At 33.7% G+C, this 18,970-nt stretch overlaps 1 protein-coding gene across 6 annotated transcripts in view; it reads right to left on the bottom strand.

The window, feature by feature from the left end:
* Positions 1-444: 444 nt before the first annotated feature.
* LOC124357276 (thyrotroph embryonic factor) overlaps positions 445-18,970 on the bottom strand; it is a 299,371-nt gene continuing 280,845 nt past the window's right edge. For 4 of the 6 annotated variants that reach the window (XM_046808950.1, XM_046808925.1, XM_046808906.1 and 1 more), the window contains 6 exons: positions 13,189-13,319; positions 13,053-13,091; positions 10,120-10,342; positions 8,149-8,252; positions 4,599-4,736; positions 445-4,135 (listed from right to left, as the gene is read on the bottom strand). In XM_046808950.1, the coding sequence (XP_046664906.1) occupies positions 4,049-4,135; positions 4,599-4,736; positions 8,149-8,252; positions 10,120-10,342; positions 13,053-13,091; positions 13,189-13,319 (722 nt within the window). In that variant the 3' untranslated portion in view covers positions 445-4,048. The remainder of the gene's footprint in view (positions 4,136-4,598; positions 4,737-8,148; positions 8,253-10,119; positions 10,343-13,052; positions 13,092-13,188; positions 13,320-18,970) is intronic. The other 2 variants (XM_046808916.1, XM_046808940.1) reach the window with 1 other exon arrangement.

The following is an 18,970-nucleotide window of genomic DNA, read 5'->3' as shown; positions in this document are numbered from 1 at the left end:
ATAAAACATAGATAATAGATATTGTGGAATACTACAATAATTATTGAGTAGCATTAATATTTATAATAATCTTTGTTATGAAACAGAACTAAATTTATGATGGAAAAATAGCCATCACATCATTAATAAACGTGCTGCAGACTATTTTAACAGATGGGTCCATACATCTGTACTGTTTGCTCTAACATTGAATAGGTTATGTTACATTATAAAAGTTAAAGGTGAAAGTTGAAGAAAAGGTAGGGTGATCCTATTTTAGTTAATTAGGGGACGTGAACAGCCTAGCTGAATTGTTTGGATATAATTTCAGCTTCTCATATGCACTAAATGTTCATGAGCAGGGCAATCGATCACATGAAGTACATCATGTAAGTGTTTGACACTGAACTAACTAGCTAGTCACTATAAGCTAACGAACAATATGAGGGTAAACACTTAGATGAATTTAACATTATCTTGAAAACACTTTATTATAAGGCTATAGAATTTAATACATTTAATAGAATGAAACAAAACATATCATGTAATAACATGCATGTGTCAACATACAATTAACATCTATACCCATTTGGATTGCAGTCAAAACCTCTTCTGCTTTTGACTAACTTTTATACAGAAGTAAACATCGATGAAAGATTAACAGGGTCGCACAGACACTTACTTACAAGAGGTGAAGGTTTAATCTAAGTTACAGAACTAAATAAAACTTCCTTTTGGAAAATAGGTCCCTATTTTTGGTTAAATGAAAAAATCATTATTTACAAAGAGAAGTAACAAATATAAGCCTAAGTTATTTTCAGTAATGAAGGTCTCATAATGCTTGAATAGACATAATTCTAATCAGTGGAAGAAACTATAAGTACATTTATACTAATATTTCATTTGTCCACAGTTCCTTAGTTTAATTTATTTTGTGTATATATTATAAAACTGAAGGTCTGACTATAAAGATTTAGTAAAATGAATTATTTGTCAAGTATAGACAAGTCCATTACAAATTAGAACGACATTTTGCAAAACACACTATTAAATCCTTTTAGTATGTTTTAATAAAATACTCAATTTTGTCTTCACCAAAGTGAAGTGTATTTTCTAAATTAATTTTAATTTTTGGTCAACTGACCAAGAACACAGAAACCTCATCTGATTAACAAAAGAGCTGAAAATTTTACTCTTAACAAAAAATATTACACTTTGTTTTGATGTAATTCCTTTCAAAAACCTTTCACATATTAAACTTCAACCATTAAGAGCAATTAATAGTGCTCTAATAAATAAGCTATAAGTACCTTGTGGGCGTTACTGGTATTCCTTACCAATCAGAGTATTCCCCAATGAGCTATTATTTATAAAACTCAATTCATTCTGGATAAACTCTCAGAATTGTATAATAAAAACAATACATTCTTATCAGTAAAATGATGCTTATGAACTGAGCTAAAATAATTATCATTGATTTGCTTATTCATGTTCAAAAGGAAAATTTTATTTTATACAAATTTTGATATTGTATATAATTTTAAAATAGTTGCTAAGCTTGACAAAATAATCTACTTAACGGAAGATGCTTGCTCAGGAAAACTGAAGTGATACAAGTACAAAAATAGCTTTTCTTTAATATTGTAACATTTCTGCTATAACACTAAACATCACATCTAACTAATGACAAATAACTACAGGAAAAGCATGTAAAACATTTCAATTCCATAAATTTATATTTTATTCCTAATTAATTGAAAACCACACACCTTCCATGTAGCACAATATACAGTTACCATTACTACTCAATAATATATTTTTAATACAATAAAATGTATAGGTAAACAGTAAATTGTACATAGCAAAGCTGAAATAGCTTAGTTGCCTACTACGGAAGATCATGAGAAAACAAAAATAAAAACAAGCAAGTTCTTATTGTATAAAGGGCGAATTAATGTCTTACACAGATAAAAATGTTTAAAACGTCGACTGAGATAGACACTGTAAGGTAGTGTCTAAAATCAAACAACAGTCTTGGATGACTGTTAAATCTTCACAGTGAACTGCAACAGTGAAGATGTCATCTACATGTAATATAGCTACAGAGGTACTGTACAGTGGTTAACACACTGACTGTGGTAGATGTGGTCTACAATCAGACAACAGTCTTCGATGATTGTAAGTTTTTCACAGTACTCTCCCACAGTGAGTACGATAACTTCATGTGTAATAGCTACAGAGGTATTGCAAAGTAGTTAACATGTAGACTGCAGTAGAAACTGTCTGGTGTCTACAATCAGATAAAAGTACCGGGAGACTGTGTTTTTCACAGTACTCTCCCACAGTGAAGATGTCAACTACATGTGTAAGTAGTAACATAGGTGTTGCGCACTGGTTAACGCAATGACTGTGGTAGATATGGTCTACAATCAGACAACTGTCATGGGTGATTGTTAGTTTTACAGTAACCTCCCACAGTCAACATGACAACTACATAGTAGCCACAGAGGTAATATACAGTAGTTAACATGTAGACTGCGGTAGACACTGTGCGATGTCTACAATCAACAACAGTCCTGGATCACAGTCAGGTTTTACAGTACACTTCCACAGTGTAATAGCTATAGAGCTATTGTACGCTAGTAAACACATAGACTGCAGTAGACTCTGTATGGTGTCTACATCTTATAACAGTATAGGATGACTGTCAACCTCTTATAGTACAGTCCCGCAGGTATTAATATAAAAGGTAAAAATGTTAAATAACTTGTCGTAAGGTAACTCTATTATTATATTTTTGTATTTAGCACAACAAAATGTATTTTAACCAAACAATTCATTCCAAGAAATATACGAACTGAAGATAAAGTGATTCTCCCAACTACACAATTATAATCTATTGCAATGTTAAATTATCACAAGTTTAAATCATAAAATATATCACTTAAAATATTAAATGTACAAAGGTAACAGATTTACCCCCAGTAAGCCTTCAGCAACTCTATTCAACCTTTCCCTCAAGCGGGATTAGGAAAGGAGGAACGAACATTCATTCTGCCACTCCTGGAAAGCTATGACATGATTCGACTAAGACCTAAATAGCTGTCAGATTAAGAATATCATCCTTGTTGAGACACCTGAGGAGACTACTGTTTTATCCCAATTCCATTTACTTAGTTCCCCAAACTAATACCTCCAGGAAACTTGAAAGACACACACTAAAGAAGCATGTAACATCATCTACATTACAAAATGAAAGGGTGATGTAATGGTTTCATATGAAGTAACAGGTATGAAGGTTTATTATGTACACATAATAATAATTTTATTATAAATATATAAAATATAAATCATAAAAACAAATTTATTTACTCGTGAAATCAAGATGTTAAAACATAAAATAAGAACAACACATAGATCTATATAAGGCTACTTTACATAAAATGCTTTATCAATAAAATTAACGGTTTTATATAAAATTAAGTAACTATACATTAAAATTATGGATAATGGTAAATTAAACTCAGAGTGCCAAAACTCAAAGCTGTACAGGTTTTGTATTCACCCTGAGGTACAAAATTATTACATTCTTTTATTCATCACAGAGGCAAAATTATACAAATTTAGTCACAATATCAGCAAAGTAATTTTTGAGAAAAGTATATTCCAAATTTTATTTTATTGGGATAAAATAAAAAAACAAACAACCCATTTTGTGCAATTCCCGAGGAAGGCTGCATGCAATAGATGTAGTGTTGAAGAAAACCTTTCCGAAGAGTACTAGATAAACTGAAATCGTTCTGTTACTGCAGGAGCATTTGTAATTTGTAAGAAAAGCTCACTTAAAAGAAGCACCAAATAGTTTTCCACAGTAAGGGAGGGCCAGAAGAAGAACACGAGCACGGCGTGGGTACTGTTCGCTCGCACCACACCGCGAGCGCAAGTGTATCATGTCACAGCTGTCAGCTCTAGTCTGAGATTCCACATACGATCTCGCCGCTGGTACCGAACACTCAGTAAAGTTCTAGTGGAGGTGTCCTCGTGATGTGAGATCACGCTGCATCGCCACCTATATCTCCGTGAACTTGGACAACCTGTCCCGCAGAGATAGGTTCTCCTTCTTCAGCCGCTCCATCTCCTGGCGAAGCCCGATATTCTGTTGAGCAAAAATTTATTTGTAGAAATCATCATACAATTTGGTACATAAAAATAGAGTGAGTTAATAAAATAATTTATGTATGAAAGTTACAACAGTGTTTTTATATAAAAAAATGACTAAACATTTAAAAAATCCTTATTATTAAATTCAGTGTTTTCTTAATGTATCAACTAAAAACCACTTAGTTATTCATATAGTAGTAAACCTATTGTGTTTGATATCCTTAAAAATAACCAAGTATTGTTCTGAGTGAATTGACAATTTACATTAAAACTGTTCTTCAATTCTCATGCTTTTTGAGTTTTAAATCATGCTTTCTAAGTTAACTTATGACAAAACATTTATTATGTCCATATAGACTGAAATGAACTTGAATGAGTGCTTGAGATTTATAATATTTTCTATTCTCCCTAATCTCCCCTTAGTGTTGTATCACTTAGGCCTACAGCATAAAACTAACCTCTTTTTCTAAAAATCCTGCACGAAGGGCAATTTGGTTCTCTTTAAGTCTGCGTGCATCTCGTGATCTTTTGGCGGCCATATTGTTCTTACGGCGTCTTGCCCAGTATTTCTCATCCTTCATACCATCTGGGACGAACTGAAACGCAAAATATCACTTAATGATTGTTGTAGAAAAAATACAATGTAAAAAATGTTGTGTTAGAAATTATGAAATAGGTGATTTATGTACATTGATGGGAATGAAGGTGTTGTACAAAATATTATAACTTTACTTTGCCCAGTGAGTGAAAACCTTATGGAACAAATGGAAAATTCTATTTCTGTACCTTGCAAAAACAGCTGTTTTATACTATTAGCACAGAAAACAATATAACATACCAAAATTGATGTATATTTTTTGTATATGTTTATAAAATGTCATGAGTATTTGAAATTGAAAGTTTCACTATGATGGTGAAGAGATGACACAAAAATTCTCTGGACATTTTAAAAATAACTGATATATAATTTTTTAATTGTGGTACCTGTAGTTAATAAAATATTTGACAACCTTAAAGTTCCAAATTATGAGCTAATCAATCCTTATTGTTTCAATTCTTATCCTTGTTACAAGGCATAAAAGTTTTAATTTATAAAGTGTGGTAATTAGTGACCTGATAATTTTGTTTTCTTCGCAGTTACAGCCCTAGTAACACACTTACACTTATCTCTAATATGTACATGTACATGGCTAGCGTGCTGTTTACCACAAGATTGTTTGATGATCAGTACTCCTTTCCTACAATATTCTTGCTGTAACTAACAATATTCTTGTTCTGTTAGGTCCAAGAGCCAGTTTGCTTTGTTATTGTTATAAATCTGATACAAGGGGGAAATTTAATTTTAGATTTAAAATAAATGGGAATCAATATATAAAATTTCTCACAAGGAAAGGTACCATATATTTGTCTAGCATTTCTCCTTTTCTTAATGCATTACAAAGGCTATTTGAATATGTCTACTATCAATCTCAAAGCCAATTTCTAAGAAGAGATAAGTTCTTAGAACTTGACACAACCCATTTTTACTATCCCAGCTGGCCTATGGTACTGCCAATCAGTAACTTTGTCTTTAAACGCATGATATGTCGAGTTGTATTCCTCAGTAAGCAAAGTCCTTATGTGATGATGTGCAATTGTAGCAGGGGCGTAAATAAGGGAGGTGCTCAGGGGACCCTAGGCCCCTTGAAATTTTGAAAGACAAATGTAATTGCACTCAGTAGCTTGTTTTAAGCTTTAGCACATTTACAAGGACATAAAGCTCAACAATTTCCTGGAGAAAGATTCCCGAGTCCTTGTTTTTGAGGGTATTTTACACCTCCTAAAACACCCAGTGTTTCAGCCTCTTTTGAAATAATTTTCTATATGCACCACTGTATTGCAATGGTAGGATTCTCAGTAACGTCCATGTTCAATGTCACAGAGTCCATGGGATCAGATTGAAAGTAGTCCATTGATGTTTTTCCCCCCATTACAAACACCATGATGTAATGGAACATTTAGGCACTTCCAATGTGCATATAAGTACTGATAACAACCCTGATGTTTATAAATAATTAAGTACAGAGCTTAAGTATTTATTATCCATTTCTTCAATGAATGTTCTGTCATTGTATGTCTCAAAATGTTAATCAAAGAGAAAAATTCATTTGTCAAAGGTCAATTATATTTGCAAAAAGACAAATTTATGTTACCAGACCGAGTTTGACCTTAGTCACATTTGTGTATGATTCATTAATTGTTACAATATATTGTTATTATTATTTTCCATTGCAGTTTGTCTGTAGAAAAAGGTAAAGTACTATATACGTTATGCGAGTGCTCCAATCCATATCACGTTCCAACTATCTACAAGCATAAAATCTGTGTAGGAATTTATCCCAGTAAATGTTTACAGATCATAATCAGCCTATGCCAACATTCAGTTTAAGCCATACTTGTATATGTATAAATGTAGGGTATAGATATGTAGCACTATGATACCCAACCCCAAAACCTATAACATGCATTGTAGTGTAAACAGAGTTAAATAATGTGCGATACCATCTCCGTGAGGTGAACCAGAGCAGTTTTAGAACTGGCTACTTCACCCAGGAGAGTTGCTCGGCTCTTGTGGCAATTCCGGAGCTGCAATAAGTCTCAGAAAACCATCAATATATTCGGTTAGTACATATTATGTCCTCACCCCCACCTTCTATAACCTCTGTCACTTCTTTATGGTGAAAACTAAATTAGAATAGGAAAATTTGGGGTTCTAAAAATTGATACCAACTGATTACAATAGTGTATTTATTTTTGATTATGATTACTTAAAATTTATAAAACAGCTGTTTAGTGCGCACACAACATAGTTTGCAAATAACAATAACACGCTAAATTGACAAAAACAGCTGTACGAAATTTAGTTATTTGGTATGAGGCTTATTGAGGTTTTGTATTCTCCTAAAAAAACTATAATGTTTACAAAAAAACATTGATAAACACAGATAACAATGTGTAAACGAGAATTGTGGTCAAATAATGTTATCTATTTTGTGTGTAGTGCTTTTAATACTATATTATCACCCTCTCCATAAAATAAAAGTTTTAGCCCAAACGTTGACTACATAGATTTCATGCATTTTATTTATTGAGAGATAATTTAATTCAAAATAAATTATCTCAAAAGTAATTCTGAATTTTTAAAATATTATATTTTTTATAGTATTTTTATAATAGTTAAATCTGAAAACTGTTACAATTTCACCTAAGAAATATAACTTTTTTGTTGGCTCAATGGTGTTACTAGTTTACAAATAATATTAGAACTCTTCAACTTAAAGGCAAAAACATAAATTTGTTAAATTTTTAGGGAAAATGAAATTAATACATGATGCTGATTAACACCTGTTTATGCAGTAAACATTAAGTACGTTTTCACAAAAAAGTTAAAAATTTAACTATGGGATTTAACTATATTTAAGTAGTTTATGAGATAATTTGTTAATTTAACAGTACAAATTAATTTTCTCACATATTTATTCCCTCTTCAAACAAATAAGGTACAAAACTTTTTGCTTTTTATTAACTAGTATGTCTCCTAACATCTTTTGGTTCTTACATCAGTTTTCAGGAAAATTTGGGATGACAGTTTAACACAGATACGGTTCCATACAAAATTATTTTTAAAGAGAGAAAATAACAGTTTTATGTTTAGCTTACAATTTTAAATAATTTAAGTTACTATATATGTAAATAAACTTTATTAAAGCAATACAGAAAATTAATTGCAAACCCTTCTTTCTTTTTTAACTCCCAACAGTTTTAAAAAGGAATCTTGAATTCTTAAGTGTATTAAATCCTTCATATAGGTTGTAAAACTTTTGAATTATTATTTTGCCTGTTAGTCATCAACAGGCTGTACGTAAACAACCATTAAAATAAATTATGTCTTACACAAGGGCAGGTTATAAGCATAAAGTTAGTTGCTAATGACAGGAAAATTTATTTCGAAAGGTAAATCTGTCTCACCTGTTTTCTGGACTTTTTGACCATGGGCTGTGGTTTTAGTTCTTCATCTGAGAAAGCTCTTGTTCTTGGGTCAAAATCTCTACTTGAAGATGCAAAGGACAGCGCTAGAAAAAAAAACAAAGATGTAGGTATTTTTGAAAAAGTAGAAATGGAAATTATTTTCTGTATAATATTGTATCCCTTTTTATTTATTACTTTTAACTGTTATTTCATTTGTCAATGATCAAATAGTGTATCTAAAAATAAATAGTGTTACAATATCGCAAATAACTAAAAAAATAAATAAAATTTTGGGTGTACTGCAGTATTCAAATGAATTTATAAACTTTGAGAATTTTGCTTATTGTAGACAATATTATTAGTTAGTAGTTTTGGACTTGTAAGCCAAATGGACCAGAAACCATTAGTTTCAATAGAAACCATGATGAACTCTGGAAGATACATTAATTTATTACAAAGTAGGTCCAGTATTTCCTGAACTGTTTTCGGAAGGCAGTTTCTCAACAAGATTCAACACCATGCCCCGTTATGAAAAAATTAATAACATTTTTAATAATAATAAAATCAATATTCTGGAATGGTCAGGAAACGCGCCTGATTTAAACTGTATTAAAATTTTACGAGCAATTTGTAAGAAAAGGATTGTAAAAGAAGACTGCACTATTAAAAATTAAATAATTTTTGCAATAATCAAAATATAATTCCACGAAAAAGAAATTAAAACTACTTCTAAAATAAAACTAAAACAATATGTATACGTATGGCAACAATATCAGAACCATGTGAAGAAGTGAAAAATACAAAGCAGGATATATTAATTAATAAAAATATATATGTAATAGTAGTTTTTAGTAAACTATATAAAATGACAATATCGTTATTTCTCAGTGTTCCAATTAATTTCAGTGCTACAGTATGTTAAATTGTATTGCTATAGTCTATTGAAGTTTGTGGTTAAAGAGAAGGTAGCAAAGTGTGGGTTCAAGTCAAGCTGAAAGCAAAGTCCACATGGAAGGAGTTCCTGTTTGCCTTGCTCTTTGGGAACCTGTTTGTAACACTAGACTTGGTTACTAGCAATACCTCCAGCAAAAACTACCTGTGAAGCCTCTTCTATCAGAAGGCGTGGGGTCTCTGCTTAATTTGCACAGAAATCAAGAAATGAGAGTGAATTCGTAATAACTTAACTAAAATGAGTAAACTAAATACAACTTTCGAGAATAAACTGGAGAGAATACTTTCAGTTTGAGCGAATCTAAATTCAAGGCATACTTAGTTTTGGAATTGTTGTATGTTTAAAACAGAGTATAACACATATCAGCCACAAATAATTGAACGCAAAAATGTCAACAACACAAGCACTCTTCTTAGTAAAATATATAGCAATCCATAGTTATGAACATGAAATAATTATACAAAGGCGTAATTAGGGCGGATTTGGAAGGATGAGTCTGTTTGAAGAGCACGCCACACCAGAATGGCATGAGTAAGTCTAAATTTAAATAAATGAGATAATCCAAATTCAAAGTAAAATATTGAACTATTGTATTACAAACTGGTTGGATTGCATTTATACACACATATTGAAATTTGTTACGGCTTTTAGGTGGGATCGACTCTATCCATCTCATCCCACCCCTTAGTTACACCACTGAATTATGGTGAAAATGGATAAAATTTTAGATTTAACTATCTTTGGTTGTTAATAAATATGTTAAAATCATCACAAAAAATGTTTCTAATATTTAAGGAATTTTCTTCACAGAATAAAATATCAAAGTAGAAAGATATGTTTTCAATTCTGCTTCAAAAATTTAAAAACTTAAGTAGTATTTTAATTTTCTGAATTTAATAAAAAGTATGCAGGTGATGGTATTTTTGTTTTCTGTTGAATGCAGAGCCATTCTAAATACTAAGAAATCGTTATAGTTTTCCAGTCTGTTGTGAAAGTATGGGCTGACAATGAATACTAACTGGAGTCTGCAGGTGAGGGCGGGCTGACGTTAAGCGGGCTCATGGGCTCACTGGGGGAGGGAGATCGCTCCCGCTTAGGCAACATGCTCTGCTGGGAGCTGCTGCTGGGGGAGATACGGCCACTCTCCGGTTTGTGGGGCGACATGCCGTTCGGCATCCCGGTCCCCGTCCCTCCTTCCACCGGGATCCCATTCTCCGACAGGAACTCGTCCAGGTCCACATACTGCAACAGAAGAGATACAAGTAAACACGGCGGTTCAAAATCTCCAGTCCATATCCTCCGTTAGGGCCGGCTATAGTGAAACGAACTTGTTACTGTACTAAAACAGCAACATGAATTATTAATTTCTTTACTTTGTGATAACCTTTTACTAAACTGTATTAAAGTTAGTCAGGAGTTGAAACCATACAAAGAGATTATGACTGATTTTTCAGAATAAACTAATTGATGCATCAGAAATATTAAAAAACTTGTTCTTGCTTGTGACATGATCTTTATCATGTATAAATACACTCCTTATAAAGAAGTAAAACAGGGCAATCTGAATAAGATAATCCATATCCGGGTTTGGTTAAAGACCGACAAGTCATGATGTTTTTGTTGATTTTAGTTTCTAATCTTATCACTTATCTTATCCCTCCACGCAGAGCTGACTGTATTAAAACAACGACCTTGAGTGGTCAACAAGAACAATGTTAAACCTCGTGCACTTTTATGTCCTTTATTTTTGATCGTCTGTGAGATATCTCATTTCAAGATCTTATCAATACGCACCCAAACGCATGTTAGTGTTTCTTGTAAAGTTTCGTATATCTTTTTAGTAATCAAACGATGAAGTATACAAGTTTTGAGATGTATTAAATGACCAATACAAATAACGAACAAAATAAACAAGCGTTTAGATGCGTATTAGATGTAGTCTATTCTAAAATGAGACATCTCCCATGCTTCTGCGACTAAAAATATGGTAGTAAACCTGTAAGAGATTTAACATTATTCTAATAGGACTCTTAAAAGCCGACTGTAATGGCGGCCATCTTGATTATAACTTAATGACTTGACGGTCTTTAACCAAACCCGGATATGGATTAACTTACTCAGTTTACCCTGTTTTACTTCTTTATAAGGAGTGTATTTATACGTGATAAAGATTACTGACCTTAATACACAGTAGTTTAGTAAAAGGTTTCCACAAATTAAATAAATTATTAGGCTAATTCATTTTGCTATTTTAGTACAGTCATGTTTAAGTGCATTTAGCCTACATATTTTATATTGTTTATATAGCAGTAAAAATACAATTTCTCAGTTATTTCATATTTTATCGTAAAAAATTAAATCCATCATTCGACCACTTTGGTTTTATTTTGTATATTTTATGGACAATTTTTCGTTCTTACATCAGTTTATATGAAATTTATTATAGCAGTTTTAAAACAGCTGCCATTTCGAAACAAGTGAAAATAGGGAAAAAAATTGGAGTCACTTTTGAACGTCTTTTGTAACTTATAATGGTAAATTATATCAATATTTATAATGGTATTAATGCAAAAATATACTATTATAAAAGGAAACATATTAACAATGATAATTCTACTCGTTATAATTACTGTGCGTTGAAAAATATAAAAACTGATGTATTCGAATACGGTACAGTCTTGGTGCAAGATCCAAGGTTTTTTTACTGTTAATTTTAAAATACCAACATTAAGTATTAAAAAATATGCATTTTACATTAAAATATGAGGAAAATTTGTAAGCATAATAATATCTCCAAAATTAAATATGGCCCATAATTCAGTGAGCAATAAAGACAGTGTTTGAAGGTTAAATTGTTAAAGTTGTTGTTATAGAATAAAACTAAAAGTCGTAGCTATACTAAAGTCGAATGTTAGGATGAAATATTAACATTAAAAAGATAAAAATACAACTAAACAAAGTATAATAACTTACTTAAAATAACTGTTATTCCAATGTTAGATTTCTAAGTCTAAAATGTTATGTTCAATTTAAAGAGATGATAAAACATTTTAAATATAGCTATACCTTGTTTTTACATGTGTATAATTTATGAGTTTCTACATGAAAATATAATTTAATTAGAAAGTTATAAATTGATCAGATCACTTTAATTTTTTTCTGAAAATTATACTGTACACATTTTAAGAATAAACTTAATTGTAGGAAAATTTAGCAAATACTTTGGAGTAAACATCTCAAATTGTAAAGAGAAATATCTGTATATTTAAATATAACGTATTCATGGTAGTTTGATATTTTTTGTTTTTTTTTTCTGATGAGTAGCCTATATATACCACAGCCTACAAGAGTATACTATATTTACAAATCGAAAGAGGCTAAAAATAACGTGTGTTATCTAAAATATATTATGATACTTAACTTTTTGTGTTAATTTATGACAAAATACATTAGAAGTTTAAAGATCTATTAAAGAGCATAAAAACAATTTTAGTACATAAAATATGTAGGCTAATGGAATTTATTTATTACATCAATGTTGGGACAAAATAACCTGATTTAATTGATTTTCAAGTGGATTTCGAAATGTTATTACCAAGCAGAGTTTAAAGAGTGTCAGAAACACACACTATAGATTAATGCACTCAGATAATTTTACGATGTTTTTAGTTTAAGCATGTTATGAAATAGCCCACAAACAGTTGTTTGTGTTTTATTTAAATGTAGGCTTCATTAAGAGATAAAACACTGCCTTTTTCAATAGTTAAATGAAGAACCAACCCCTTCCTTAGACAAAATCAACAAATAAGTACAAAATAAAAATGTACTACGCCTACTAAGAACAAAAGCGTTTGTACTTTAACTTTATTTCAACGTTTGTGCTTTGGTCTCAAACGTGACGTGTTGCTTCACAGTAACTTGTCTACAGTAGTAAAGTACGTCATATTTTTACCTCAGGCTCTTTTCCCATGGGATCTCTCTCGTGCGAACACTACAAAACAACAATACAATACGATCATATTAAAATAGATCATATTATCTGACCAGTCATGTTAACAGCAAACATACGTAATAGTTACTGATGTTACCTTGAGATCTGAGTCGTATGACAGTGTTTTCTCCCAAAGGTTTGGTCCAAGGAAAGCAGCCTGAGCTTCGACATTGCTCCATAGTTCGTTGTCATCTTTTTTGTCTGGGCTTTCTTTTCCACAGGATTTTCCTGTAACACAGACAATGTTTTAGAGATAGTTGGCATGTTAAGCTTTATGTTAGATGAAACTATTGTGAAATCATCCTGAGCATGAACAAAAAGGGTTGTTTATAATGGACATTGAAAAAGGTTTTAACATGACTAATTATTTTTAATCTGATTGTAATAGCACTTGGGACTGAATTCCTCAAAACCTAGTAGCTTCATAATTTCAACAAATTCAAGCTAAACTTAACCACGCCTTGGATGAAATATCCTTGTTGAACTACAAAGTTCCTGTAACAACACATAGGATATGAATTTACAAATGTTTCAATATTTAAATAAAATTGATGCATTTTATTCATAATAAATCTTCAACATAATTTCAATCGGTGCATATCAAATTAGCCTATTCTTACACAAGCCAATAATGAATCAACCACTGGGTCTAAAAAATGCATTTTATAATGAGTTACCATACATTTGCAATACAACCAATTGTTGGTAAATAGCAGAGAATTATACCTTCCGTAAGTGCACATAATGGCAATTTTGAGACAAGCAAAACACACAGGAGAAAATAGAATTGGAAAAGTACTGGAAAAGAAAGATATATTATATATTCATATGGCTGAGAACTGTGTGGTGGACATGTGAGACCTAAACCTTATCACTGATTATTTAGGAACGTGTACACCTTATATTAATCTATTATTCATAATATTCTGTTGTTTCTCGTTTTGTTCTAAAGGTTCTCGTAAGAAGAAGCTTCTGTAATCTGATGATAAAAGGTATGAAGTAATCGTTCGTAATTAAGAAAAAAATAAATTTTGATTTTTTTACGTCAACGAGTTAAGGCAATAGAGGTGTATTGATTTCCGAGAATTTACTACGGCCGCTTTACAATATTCTTCTCTTAAAGAGAATTTCACCTCGCCATTCTCCCCGCATCGCTGCATTTATCTCTGGAAACTGCGCATTTGAAGTTATTTTATGCCTGACTTTTTATCACCCGGTGCTTCTGTTGCCAAAAAGGCGGAATTGATGCTCGCTGAAGAAACTGGGGCGGCCCGAACGGCCTCGCCATCAAGGTGTCCGCGGTCCACCGGGCGCAGCCTTGACTCTGCCACACGACACGACAATGGCGCGGGCCCTGGACCTCCATCAGTCCCGCCGTGGTCCCGGTCCCGGCGGTGGCGGTGGGAATGTCAAACAAATACAGGAAACTGGTAATGGCTCCCGTTCTTCACTGTCGCCAACCTGCCTTGTGGAACAATCGCCTCCCACGCAATCTTTGGTAAACGCATGGTGCCAAGTTCCATTTTGGAAGACTTGGTTGAAATTAATAAAGATGTTGGCAGATTACTACAAAAGTATTATTATTGGGCAAGTACATAGTCAACTACTTAGATATTCACTTTAAAGATGACATACGGTTACATAAGAAGACTGGAAACTTCTCAGTTATCATTAACCCCTTGGGTGCTACGTCAGGCGACTGGATGCATCTGTTATCACTAACCCCTTGGTCTCTACGTTGGAAGGCTGAATACTTCTGTTAAAACTAACCCCTTGGGTGCTACGACAGAAGACTGGATACATCTGTTATCACTAACCCCTAGGTCTCTACGTTGGAAGGCTGAATACTTCTGTTAAAACTAACCCCTTGGGTGCTACGACAGAAGACTGGATACATCAGCTGTTATCACTAACCCCTAGGTCTCTACGTTGGAAGGCTGAATACTTCTGTTAAAACTAACCCCTTGGGTGCTACGACAGAAGACTGGATGCATCTGTTATCACTAACCCCTTAGGTCTCTACGTTGGAAGGCTGAATACTTCTGTTAAAACTAACCCCTTGGGTGCTACGACAGAAGACTGGATACATCTGTTATCACTAACCCCTAGGTCTCTACGTTGGAAGGCTGAATACTTCTGTTAAAACTAACCCCTTTGGTGCTACGACAGAAGACTGGATACTGCTGTTATCACTAACCCCCTAGATACCACGAAGCTGATAAGGGCAGTCAGTGACAATTAGGACTAGATATATAGTAGAGCAGAAGAAGGCTGATTTAATCTAAATTTCAGCATACTATCAATGTAACCAAAGAGGGATGACTCCATGGTTCAGATTCTACATAAAAAACGTACCGTAGATACTAGTGAGGTTGTTCCGTTAACTAATAAAACAGGTTCAGTAAATATATATTTAGATATTAATATGGTTATAGCAAACTCATTCGTACAGTACATTACGTGGTTACCAGTATCCATAGGGCATGAGTTGGTACTCTGAATTAAGCACTCAACTATGAGGTCGATTACAATACAGAAAATACTTACTTTATATTTTTCGGTGTAATAGATTCGGCGACTGACGATAACAATTGTCCTCAATAATGTATTGTGGAGCGATCAGTTTAACTTGAAGCTAAGATAATTCGACGAAGAAATATACGAGTAGAGTAGAAGAGTTTGGACAATGTTGACTGTAACGTAAACACATTCTAACCCGACTGAAATGTATGGCAACAATAAACAAAGGAGGTGTCCCTAAGTTACTGTCTTCTCACAGATGCGATATGAGCACTCGAATATTTTATGAAGATTGGGTGTTTTCAAATCCAAATGCATTAATATCATTTATGAATTCGAACAGATAGGAGACAACTTTTGAATAATTCAGTATATATCCATTTGGAGTTTATACGTTTGTACAATTTCACTGAATTATTCATTTTATATGGATCACTTTAAATCCATACCGGCTACTAACATACCTTTGGAAAATTTTGGCTAATGAATTAATATGGATAATTTTTCATCAGTCGTGTTACTTCTAACTCGTAATTTTACACTTGTTACCATCGGGATAGTTTTTAGTTTCCCAAATAATTATTTTTCTGCCGTATTAGTTAATTGTGAGCTTTGATGTTCTGAAGACGTATGTCTGTGATTGTTATTACACTAGGACTGGTCAGCAAGAAGCGCTAGAGCTGAATTGCAAATTACCCATGTTAACGAGAAGTTAGCTCTAGGACTGGTCTTCGAAGGTGCTGCAGCACAATGTTCCAGTAAGCTGCTTTATATTTCAATCTTTCATATAAAATATACGTTTATCATCAGTTTTAAGTATATTTTCCCTGGTTTGTATCATACCGCTTGAAATTCTTCTTTCTACCATCTAGGGCCATATCATTTTCAAAAAGCCAGTCCTACATGCCATATTTCATCAAAATCCAACAATCACACCCATTTAGTCTTTTGTCATGATTTCAAATTACGTATTTACACTCAAATTTTATATTTTATGCCTTTTGCACAGTTCACATGAAACAAAGATGTCATTGTCATTTTTTGGGGTGTAGTTGTAGAAAATCAAACGAAATGGACACTTATCCTAAAATCAGAGTGACCGCCAATACAACCGGCTATTAAATTTGGAACTGACGTCATCGATTAACGGTGTCTACGTCTTACAGAACAGACAAATTTGACGCGGAATTGACCACACTCTAATTATTGAGTAACTGAAACAATTAACAATTGCTATCAATTAGTCTGTTACTGTGTTGCAAAAATATTCAATGAACCGTAGGAAAAGAGCCTTGTTTGCGTAAGATTGCGGTTGATACCAATTGATAAGAGAAGTGAAGTGGAAGGAAGGTTACAATGAATGAAGGCTGACCTTGGTCAATGCCGCAGCGCTGTAGTGCTGCGCTCGCTGTAGCGCCTCGCTAGTTACAGTGTGTACACTGGAGACTGTCTGCTCAGTGAAGATAACTATAGAAGTTTCTAGATGGTTTACTAAAAACATTAATTATCACTCAATACTGAAAACACTGGATTTATGAACTTTACACCTTCGCCATGTTATCTGTGGTATGTTTTTACAGATTATTCAGAAATCAACCAGATTTCTTGGCCTCCATGTCGATGACAATGTAATTGGTATCTGCACGTGGATCACGTACGTAAACGTGTTCGTACCGTGTGCTGTGCTCTGGGCATTCTTACCCAGTGTGTAGCACGGGGTACTTCTTGCAATGTACCATACACATGTAGAGGCAGTTATTACGTTATGGAGTAGTAATTTTATGAGGATTGTCAAGTCCAATAAATATTAATTAATAAATATTTTCAAATTACAGAAATGGTGCTTGACAATCATTGATAAAGTGAACAGCAGAACCTCTTGTAAAGTTCTGTTCAGAGTTTAATGTAACGACGTGTTTACTGGACTGGTGGGGTACGATAGTCTTGTGTTTGTCTGATCACATCCCGAACTATTTCTCCAGAATGGAGTTTCATTTGTACCCGACAAGAGGGAGGGAACAGCTTTCAGTTTACCATGCACGTTGGCACGAAAAAGGACCGTTATACCTATGCTTTATTACACAAAATTATTATTTACGCCTCGCTCGCTGTAGCAGCCCTGTTGTAGCGCCTCGCCCGCTGTAGCAGCCCTGTTGTAACGCATCACTCGCTGTAGCAGCCCTGTTGTAACGCACCTCGCTCGCTGTAGCAGCCCTGTTGTAACGCATCACTCGCTGTAGCAGCCCTGTTGTAGCGCCTCGCTCGCTGTAGCAGCCCTGTTGTAACGCATCACTCGCTGTAGCAGCCCTGTTGTAACGCATCACTCGCTGTAGCAGCCCTGTTGTAACGCATCACTCGCTGTAGCAGCCCTGTTGTAACGCATCACTCGCTGTAGCAGCCCTGTTGTAACGCATCACTCGCTGTAGCAGCCCTGTTGTAACGCATCACTCGCTGTAGCAGCCCTGTTGTAACGCATCACTCGCTGTAGCAGCCCTGTTGTAACGCATCACTCGCTGTAGCAGCCCTGTTGTAGCGCCTCGCTCGCTGTAGCAGCCCTGTTGTAGCAATAGATTACCGTGGAGGCGATGCGTACTCAACAACCGACTGCTTATTCCGCTTCATTATTATTCATCACGGTTAATTAACCTTCCTCTCTTATACTGGCACCCATACAAGGAGAAGACGATGTCGGATGTAGTAGTACACGAATTCAAGGAGACACAGTAATGGTTGCGAATTGAACCTTTATTCGTACTTCCAATGGCCGAAGAATTTCATAATTTAAGTTCCAATGACATTTTTTAAACCAGATCATGAAAAAACAATGACTTCTTGTCACGAAGTAAGTCATCACCGACTACGTCATGTGACACTAAATTTCACAACTACCCGTGTTTTGTTATTGAATGAAATTTATATATTGGTGTGTGTAGTTATTTAATTTGCAAATACACTGCTCTACAGAATATATCTGAAGGATAACTCTGAAACACTTGTAATTGAATGGAATATCCGTGAAACTAGGTTTATAACAATATCATCAAAACGTGGCTGAGCGTTAGCTGTCTATCGTTTTAGGGGCTAGAATAATGTAATTTTTATCTGTATGTCCACACGATATCTCTAAAAGGAAATGACCTACAGGTATAAACTTGAACTTTTGCATGAAGTCTCATTTCCGTATAAACAACACTAAAATCCATGGTGGTGCATGCCATGCTGCACGTTTGAGCTATGACATATTGCTTATGGACATCCATTACTTTTTGCTGAAAGGAAAACGTAGTTAGATAAGAACCCAACTTGAGATAAAAATAATGTTTTCCTTATTTAACTAACGGGATGTATTTACAGGCTTG

This window comes from Homalodisca vitripennis, chromosome 1 (genome assembly GCF_021130785.1).
Source record: "Homalodisca vitripennis isolate AUS2020 chromosome 1, UT_GWSS_2.1, whole genome shotgun sequence".
Lineage (NCBI taxonomy): Eukaryota > Metazoa > Arthropoda > Insecta > Hemiptera > Cicadellidae > Homalodisca > Homalodisca vitripennis.
Note: the sequence above shows the minus strand (reverse complement) of the source record. Positions and strands in the feature narration are given on the sequence as shown.